The sequence below is a fragment of the Vollenhovia emeryi genome, unplaced genomic scaffold, assembly GCF_000949405.1.
Source record: "Vollenhovia emeryi isolate VEMERY1.0 unplaced genomic scaffold, V.emery_V1.0 DF939125.1, whole genome shotgun sequence".
NCBI classification, from domain to species: domain Eukaryota; kingdom Metazoa; phylum Arthropoda; class Insecta; order Hymenoptera; family Formicidae; genus Vollenhovia; species Vollenhovia emeryi.
The window spans coordinates 719,981-729,314 of record NW_011967241.1 but is presented as its reverse complement, the minus strand read 5'-3'; the positions used below and the strand labels follow the sequence as shown (position 1 = coordinate 729,314).

At 42.4% G+C, this 9,334-nt stretch overlaps 1 protein-coding gene across 2 annotated transcripts; it reads left to right on the top strand.

Annotated features, from left to right (window-relative positions):
- The first annotated feature begins 1,314 nt into the window (after positions 1-1,314).
- Positions 1,315-6,423, top strand: LOC105569189 (carboxy-terminal domain RNA polymerase II polypeptide A small phosphatase 1). Of its 2 annotated transcripts, XR_001009482.1 has the most exons (5): positions 1,315-1,476; positions 2,434-2,864; positions 3,289-3,474; positions 3,590-5,384; positions 5,694-6,423. XR_001009482.1 is itself a non-coding variant. In XM_012025408.1 (4 exons), exons 1-4 carry the CDS (start codon positions 1,407-1,409, stop codon positions 3,785-3,787), a joined length of 885 nt encoding a protein of 294 aa, XP_011880798.1. In that variant the 5' UTR covers positions 1,315-1,406; the 3' UTR covers positions 3,788-6,423. The 2 variants fall into 2 exon arrangements, 1 of the variants encoding a protein (XP_011880798.1); XM_012025408.1 differs by having other exon boundaries at positions 3,590-6,423.
- The last annotated feature ends 2,911 nt before the right edge of the window (positions 6,424-9,334 follow it).

The window sequence follows — 9,334 nt, the reverse complement described above, 5'->3', positions numbered from 1 at the left end:
TAATACCAGCCTAAGGCGCAACTAGGCTCGACCAATCGGACAAAAGATCTCGTTTACCTCCGTCCCGATTGGTCGTAATCTCGTCGTGCCTCAACGTAATTTCGATCCTCGATGCGGACGCAGCTGCGACGCGAGCCTTTTAAAACTATCGAAAATTATTCTACCGTACTATAATTGCAGCTCGTGTCGGCAGGTCCGCGGTTGGTATAACACGCCGTGTCTAATTTCGATATACATATATTTAGTTTTTCCTTTAGCCGCGCGGGGAGGCTCGGGTTATATATAGCGCGAGTAAAGTCCCGCGCGTTGTTTTTGCGCGTCAGGATCGCGCTGTGCGTATGCAAGTACACGATGTCAGACGAGTGAAGGCACGGCCCGCGCCCTGGGACTCCCGTTATCGCGGTCGGTTCGGTCGAGAAGGCAGCAGGCAGGTCGCTCGTGCGCGCCCAAGGTCGAGAGCGCCCGCTCCGACATGCCCGAGCACCGCGCGCCGGAGTCGCGCGCGTCGGCAGCGTGCGATTGAGGGTCCGCCTCGTGTAATAATACGTGCACGCGGCCGCGTCGCTCCTCTTACGCGAGGCGTGTGCGGTTGCAGAAGCGCGAGCCATCCGCGGCCCCGGATGCGATGCGCCGTCGGAATATCAATCAACCGCGCGACGGGCGATAGGTGTGGCGCCGCGTGAAAGAGGAAAGGAAAGCACGTCGCGAGTGTTCGGGGAACGCGAGAGCGAGAGAGAGCCAGAGCGCGAGCGAGAGAGAGAGAGAGAGAGAGAGAGGGAAGGAAAAAGCGTCGTAGCGCGCACGTGTGCGTTGACGCGCGTCCCGGGAGGATCGAGTGGCTCGACGTCGCACGGCCTCCTCGCCGCCGCGAGGACACTCGCGTGTCGATCCGCGCGTAGGCGACTCCGCCGCGCTCCCGGGAGCGCGCGTCGGGTTCCGCGCCTATGCGCCTCCGTTCGTCGCGCGCTCATCTACGTAGTTGCGGCGGCGGTGGTGGGGAGGACAGCGGCGCCGGCAGCGGCGGCGGCGGCGACGGCGACAGTAGCGGGGAGGGACGCGAGAGGACAGCGAAGGGGTTTCGTGCGCCACGAGCGAGAGAGTGAGGTTAGCTTGTGTGTGCGTCGCGCTCGCTTTCTCTCTCCCTTTCCCTCGCGCGCGCACGCCCGCTCGCAGGGCGGCTCCGTCTCGCTCGCTCTCGCCCTCGTGCCTCTCGTCTCTCTCTCTCCCTCTCGTGCGCGCGCGGGCGCGCGCGAGCGCGAGGCCGTCGCGCGCGCTCTCCGTGTCACTCGCGCGCGCTCGCTCGCTCGCTCGCTCCAGCTCGCTCGTCCGTCCGTCGGCTGGCGCGCGCGCGCGCGCGTTAACGGAATTCGCGATCGAGCACGCAGGGACCACTGACTAATGTTTAAATGGACGCATCGTCCATTATCACCCAAGTGTCGCGGGATGACGAGTTAGGCGCGTTTAACAGCGAGAAAGGTGCGTATCGCCGCGAACAGCCCCGCGCCGTCCTCTGCTCCGTCCCGCCCGCTCTCCTCCTCCCCGCCCGACGAGAGTGTTCACCGCCAGATGCTGCGGGGATTTCGTTCCCCTGCACCTGTTACGGCTACCCCGCGTTTTCCTCCTCGTACCCCCTGTCGCCTAACTTCGCGGTCCGTCTCTCCCCCTTCCCCGCCCCGTCCCTTCGCGCGAGCGACTTCTCGCGTGTCTTCCGCGCCGCCGTCTCCCTCTGCCCCTCCCGCCCCGTCGCGATCCTCGGCCGTGCACCGCCGTCCCTCTTGAACCCCCTTTTGAAGCCGCCGAGGACGCGCGACGTCCACGATTTTCTCGCTTTCTTATGCCGTGTCGTGCCCTTTAACCTTTCGCGCGCCTTTCACGAGAGGCTCTCTAAGGGCAGGCTCTCCAGAGGTGGCGGCAAAAAACTCGCTGTGAAAGGTTAATCGCGCGGCACGTCCCTTCCACGACGTTGGTGCGCGCGCGATGCCACTGTCCAGGTTGACGTAGACTTGTTGACGCCAACTGAACCCTGAGATAGAATCTAGATCAGGTGTCGGATCTTGATCCGTACACCACTTTTGCTGGCAAAACTCGAGAAAGTAGGTCTTCCTGCACATACGTGTACAGAAAGGGAGGGAGAGAGGGAACGTAAATACACGTCCTTTCGACAGATTCCTCTTTAAAGGTTGAGCGTTGTCACTTTCTAGAATCGCAACTCGGATGTTGACGAGCTTTCAATGCTCCCGCTGACTCTCGTCGCAGTGTACGCTCCGCAACGCGAGTGCGAAATGTAGCAGCAGCGTCTGGCCCGAGTCTGTCCGGAGCGCGTGCAGCTCTCGAGGAGGCACAGTCCGCCCTGAGACCCAAATCCTTTTCAGATCCACTCCGCCCTAACGGATTGGCGCGATAATAATGAGTTGTCCTCTGTGTGCGCCACAGCCCAGTTACCTCGAGAGAATGAAGCGGCCAACAGTAGCCCGAGCGGCAAGAAGCCGAGGGGACGCGGGCTCCTGCGCTCCCTGCTCTGCTGCTTTGGACGCGGCCGCGGCGGCAGTTCCAAGAGCTCCAAGGCGAGTTCTCTGCAGGGCGACGGCCGTGGCTCGCCACCACCCGGCACCGGGTCCCCGAGGTTCCTCCTACCGCCGGTCAGGCACCAAGACATGCACAAGAAGTGCATGGTAATCGACTTGGACGAGACTCTGGTGCATAGTTCTTTCAAACCGATCAACAATGCGGACTTTGTTGTTCCCGTAGAGATTGATGGAACGGTACATCAAGTGTACGTCTTAAAGAGGCCTTATGTGGACGAGTTTTTGCAGAGAATGGGTGAATTATATGAATGTGTACTGTTCACTGCAAGCTTGGCCAAGGTAGGTTCATAGAGGAAGCAAAAACTAGAATAGGAGTCTTATACTCTTTATGTAAGAGGCAGGTTTAGGGTACGGTCCTTTTGGTGCTTACGTCGCTCTTGAAATTATTTCGTCCTTATTATTTAACAAGTGTTAAACAACGATGAATGCTCACGAGCATTACAAGCGCCAGACAGAACGTATCCCTGGTTTCTCCCAAATTTGTTAACAAGCAAAAGCCGTAACATGTTTGAAACACTCTATGCAGTAGATTTAAAGAAGAATTGTATTGTTATCACATAAAAAAATTATCTTGTCAGATAATTAATGTTGGAGAGTAAAAATTTTGATAACATTTATCACGACGAAACGGGAGTAATTTATAATAAGACTTGAAATAAAAGATTCAGCCAATTGTTTAATTAACATCTGTGACATTTTGCAGTATGCAGACCCAGTGGCAGATTTATTAGATCGATGGGGTGTATTCAGAGCAAGGCTGTTCAGAGAATCCTGTGTGTTCCACAGAGGAAATTATGTTAAGGACTTGAACAAATTAGGTCGGGATTTGCAGCAGATCATTATTGTAGATAATAGTCCTGCCAGTTACATTTTCCATCCAGATAATGCGGTAAGATATAATTTATAAAGATGTTTCAAATAAAACTTATCCGTCGCCTTTATCTCGACGAGATAATCAATGTCTCGGGCGATTAATGACAGAGACGGTATCTGTTCTCCGATAGGTCCCAGTGGCATCTTGGTTCGATGACATGACGGACTCCGAACTACTGGATCTAATCCCCTTCTTCGAGAAGCTCAGCAATGTAGAGAACATCTACACGGTGCTGTGCAATAGCAATCATCCTTACAATCAGATACCTGCGCACGCGGTGCAGAGCAATCAGAGCCTGCCAACTTCAATTTCAATGGCTGCTTCCTAGCCCCACCTGAATCCTGGCAACACAGCCAGTCTTGTCGCTCAATGCACCTTCCGGAGGATTCTGAGGGGACTGCTCCACGTGACCCACTCGCTATGTGGCGAAGGACCTCGAAGTGCACCCCCACGTTGATCTTTGGAAAAACCGCTCCGATCAGCGGAGCCAAATGTCTTATATCTTGAATGCGCGTCACTCAAGTCGGCACACAGTCGTAGCTGCTGATACCCTTCCTCCTGGCGAGCAACGCAACGAAGACTGAGTCATCTTCGAAGCGCGAGTGTTCTTCCATTTTGCACCAAACGTAAAAAAAAAAATGACAAACTATATATCGACCCTGTCCGCACGGGCAGATTGAAGATACAATTGTACTCTACATGAGAACCTAGTGAAGGATTGAACCAGGAATCTCCGTCAAGCAGAAACTGCTTATAGAAAAGTTGACCGATCGCGAGAAAACGAGGGCGGTGATTAGAATGATTGCCGATGGTGATTGTATACTGGAAAAAATGTTAAGTTATAGGAACGAGAGAAAGTATGAAGAGCAAGGGGAAAAGAAGAGAGACCGCTTCGAGTCGTTTGATGGGCCATGCTGTTGTTGCCGTGTAGCTTTTCTATTTGAACCAAGACACTGCAAACTTTGTTCACTTAGATTCGATTACAGTGGAGACATGAATGCTCCTGACCCAACTTACAGAACACGTCGAAAAAAAGGAAGGTAACAGTAGCAGGTAGAATTTAACATATGTGTATATTTTACTTGTTATAAAATTTCAGATGGAAAAATTTTATTTTCATCGTTATTTTAATTACTTAAAATAACATTGTAAAAAAATATTCCAAATATTTTAGAATTTAGTATCGAATTATTGTAGCTCTTAAAATGCGTGGATACAAAAATCAAGAAAAGTATCTAAGAGAATTACAGATAATTACGCACGTTTAAAAAAACTTTATTCGGAAAGATAAAGTATTAAGTGTAATCGAGAATTTTTTAATTTTGTAAAAATACCACAGACAAAAACCACTACAGAGAACTGGAAATTTATTCTTAAAATAGTGTCATTAGCTTGTTGAGTTGCTCGAGAAGGTTGGACAAATTAAACATGCAAAGTTGATCTCACTAAAGCCCAAGAAACTTTTAAGAATATTTCAAGGATATAATGCAATATTAAGAAGCTCAAGTTTATAAGAACATATTGTCGACAGTAGAATACTACTCGCTGTACACTGCCGAGGAGTAGAGATAACATTTTTCCGCGTATTTTAGTAGATAAAGTTTCATCTCTACATTTTTAAAGAGCGTCGTGAATCGCTGGAATCATAAACATATATGATAAAAGATCGATATCTTAACAAGATTATTGTAAAATCTACTCATCCATGAGATTATAGCTATTGAATTGTTGTTATTAAATATGTAACTAACACATCCGCGAAGCATCCACCGACGTCATGGTTTTCGAAAAATTTTCGTGAAAATTAAGCATTTCATGAGTGTTGCATTTGAGTATTGCGTTAGGCATTTCCTGCTACTGGTACACACCTTTTATAGAACGCTCTGTATGTGGCATTTAAGACGGTGACATTGAAATTTTACAGGGTACGTACTACTATTTTTTACCATCTCTGATATTTATGAACATTTCCATTTTTACTTTTACCAGTTCATTGTTAAGTAAATAATGTAATGTAAATGTACTTCTGTCCAATATATTTATTGGAATAATATATTTTAATTAGACTCATATCTCTGAAGATGTTAATTTTGGCTTTTATCAAGCGGTAAAGTTCTTTTATGATGTTCGCTAAAAGGTTTCAGAGAATGTAAAGTAATAATTAAATAATATGGGGTTTTTTTAGAATTAATTAAATTAACTTTACTGAGAAATATTAATTAATTGGTTTGCAGAAATCTTAAAGAGGTCACATCAATAATAAATTAAACGAGCTGTTTTGCTGAGAGAAACGAAGAGGAGAGTAAATTAAGTAACCGAGAATAATCATGAATTACATTACATATTGTTGCCAATATTGATAAACTGAAAGCTGGGCCAATGCATATCATTCTTTCCCTCCAAGCTATGAAGTTACGTCATATTTCACCGTTCGTTTTTTTGGAGCAAAAAGATGACAATTTATTTAGACATCTGGAATCTAATGATTTTCGCAGGAACTGCAAAACTCAGGCATTTTTCTTATTCGTTGAAATCGAATGTACATATAATCAATTAAATATATATGTGTATATTACAGGGTGATTCGGCGATCCAGCGGCATATATACATATATATCAGTTCACATATTTATTTTACATATATTCAATATATTTTCAATATATATGTTATTATTTAATACGCGTGCATGCACACGTATGCACACACGTATACGTTAAATATGTACATACATACACAAAAATTAATATTTGTTACTTAAATAATTTCGCAATTATTTTATCATGAACTTTTGCTGATGTGTGGCTCTTATCACATCTTACTACTAACAACTGCCAATTTGAATTATCAGATACACATGACTGCCAATCGCGCGAGAAACTATATCAGGGAAGGTAAAAGGAACTGGAAAGAAAGAAATTCACGTCATAAAATTGAATTCTAATCTTACAGTAATCTCTGCGAAAAGATCATCAGTGCTCCGATTAGCATTCTGGTTTCCACAATTTATTTTAACTCGTTTATTTTCAGAATAAAACGTGTACATATATATATAACAAAAGTATTTTTAGTGGATTTCACGAATTGAACAATTAGCAATTTTCTTGCTCCAATGAAACGAATCGCACGATGATGTCATTAACAAATTAGAATAATTTAGATGTAGCCCATGTGAGGGGCAATAGATAAGCAGCCAGTATATCCCTACGCGTATGTGCATATATTTACTAATGCGTAATTTATAAACAATCAGCTGCTTGATCGAACATAATGAATGTACAAAGTGCATTGTACTACCATAATCACTTTAAATTGTTATTATTCGTGCTTTTAGTCTTCTGTTAATATTATTATATTAATATAAGCATTATTGCAAGTATATTGACGCTAATGTCGTCGTTCAGGTGCACGAGAAGCTATAATCGTTTTTTTATCCTATCTTGCTGCTGGAAAATCGCGCCCGGTCTGACTAATACAGAAAGTATTTCCCGAAATCACAATTCTAGACGACAATGGCAAATTTTTTAAAACCTTGCGCTGAAATGACGGCATTATCATCGATATATTTAATGAGTATATTGATTATCAATATCAGCTTGTAACAAACTTGGCTGCGTCTGCTGTTTTATTTTTTCTTCCTTCGTTTGAATACAGGGTGGATCGAAAATCGAGGTACATCGATAAGAAAGGAGATGGAAAATTTTTAATTCGTTACATAAAGATCTGCTTTTCTCGGAAGTCAAAATTATGGGCGTCTAATGTTTTACATATTCAAAAACAATATTAATGCGATCGAAAATATCACTTTTAATCTACGAAAGTAATAGATCTAGGATATACGTGAGAAAGGACGAAAAACGTGATTTACTTATAATTGTAAGATTAAAGAGAAAGTTTATATACATATATACGTTACATATTACTTTGTATATGTTACAGCGCTTTGTAGAGACCAAAGCTATCCGTGCAAAGAATTTGTATTTTTATTTTTTTAGTTACTTTATCAAGAAATCGTCTTCCTCGATGCGCGCAAATGTAACGGGATTCTTCGACTGCCCTGTATTTTCAAATGTCTTGTTAATTTTTATCGATATAACGATAGCTCGGAGTGATCCGACCGTTCGGATTATCGTTTCTACTTAAAGTAAGGAAGAGATTTAACAAAGAGATTTTTGATGTGGCTTCCAATTCTTCCATCCTTCTGTACTTAGTAAGTGTGCCGATGTTTCTTGTAAACGTTATTATGCGCGAACCGTATATCGTAATATTCTCTTTGTAATAACGCCCATCGAAACGACTCCATTATGTACGACCGTCATACATCTGTTCCGGGACAAATCTGTGCACGATCCAAGGATCCGAGAATTCATAGGTCTAAGTGTCGAGAAGTTGAGTGAGAAAATTGGAGGAATTAAAAGATCCATGGATCTCTCTGCTCAGAGTCGAGAAGGAATCGATGATATTAGGATCGAGATCGATTATTCTAAAACCCGAGACTGTACGGATGTAAAAGTCCACGAATCCATCGATATATCTAAGCGTGCAATGATTCAATACTACGTTTTGTGATACTTAAAAAAAAATCACGTTAGTGTAGCAATCTATGAGTTAAATTTTTAAAGCTGTAAGGATCGTGGATAGAACGATTGAGAAGAATTTTATCATTAAGATATGTTAGAAGAATTGAAAGCTGTCAAAAACTTAAGAATCAGAAACAAATCAGCTGTAAGAAATCAAAAATGTGTCTGTGAGACGTTTGAGGATCTACGAATATAAGGATTGGAAGATCGAGCAGTTTATAAATTGATCGGGCTAGAATTCCAAAGAATTAAAGATCCAAGGACTTGAAGCTAGACTCTAAGAATTCAGGAGAATGCACAGATGCATAGATCAAAATTGTACGCAAAGAAGAATCTAAGGATTCAAGGATCTTAAAGCATTTTAGCTACAGCACAGCATTACTATTACGTTATTGCGTATGAAAAAGCCATTTTTATTTTTTTATCGATCTCGAGGAGCACGATGATGTAGGAAGAATGTAGATTGTATCATTAATAAGAGAAAATGGAATCTTGTAATCAGAAACAAAGCTGCGCAAAAAGTGTGTAGTTTTTCAAAGGCCGTGCAATTCAAGCGTCCATTTTATTTATTTATTCGCAAGAGATCTTTTTATATTTGCGGACCTGAAAAAATTCGACGATTTCATACGCAAACACGTAATATCTCATAGTTGAAACAAGGAGAAACGCGAGTGAGAAAGCGTTGCCAATAATCTTCTCCTTCTTGAAATCGCAATCATGATTTCGGCCCGCCTTGCTGCGCATAATAAAACGACAAATGTGTAAGAAAGATTATATATATACATATATGTATATATATATATACACACACACATAACGTGTTTGATTTAAGTGTATACGTTATTTTTTTAAATAATAGAGTTATATAAAAGAATTTTTAGAATAAAAGTCATGTAGCTGGAGCAGATTTTTATATAATAACTTAAAAGTTAAAAATTGTTTTATACTTTTAATGACAATTTTATGTTATTTTTTATATCTAAAAGTAAAACAAGCGACAATGCTTGTGAACGACCAGCGAAAATCACGCTTCATTACACGTTATTGAATTTGTCATAAAATACTTTACAAAAATGTGACAAAATAAGTATATTACTTAAATGAAAAGACAATATTTGTTAGAAACATTTTAAAAAAGAATTAAAAATTTTCGTTTAAGTCATTGTGTAGATCTTTTAAACGAAATAATTTATTCAAAAAGTTTTATAATTCTATTATTAAAGAAATAATGTACATATTTAATTTAAATACTATATATATAGTATTTAAATTATATATATAGACACACACATACACAT

Bases quoted from the DNA above. Each gene is read 5' to 3' on its own strand.
- LOC105569189 (XM_012025408.1), top strand. From the start codon at position 1,407: ATGGACGCATCGTCCATTATCACCCAAGTGTCGCGGGATGACGAGTTA. The intron at 1,477-2,433 runs GTGCGTATCGCC...TGTGCGCCACAG, and splicing joins CGCGTTTAACAGCGAGAAAG to CCCAGTTACCTCGAGAGAAT. The intron at 2,865-3,288 runs GTAGGTTCATAG...GACATTTTGCAG, and splicing joins TCACTGCAAGCTTGGCCAAG to TATGCAGACCCAGTGGCAGA.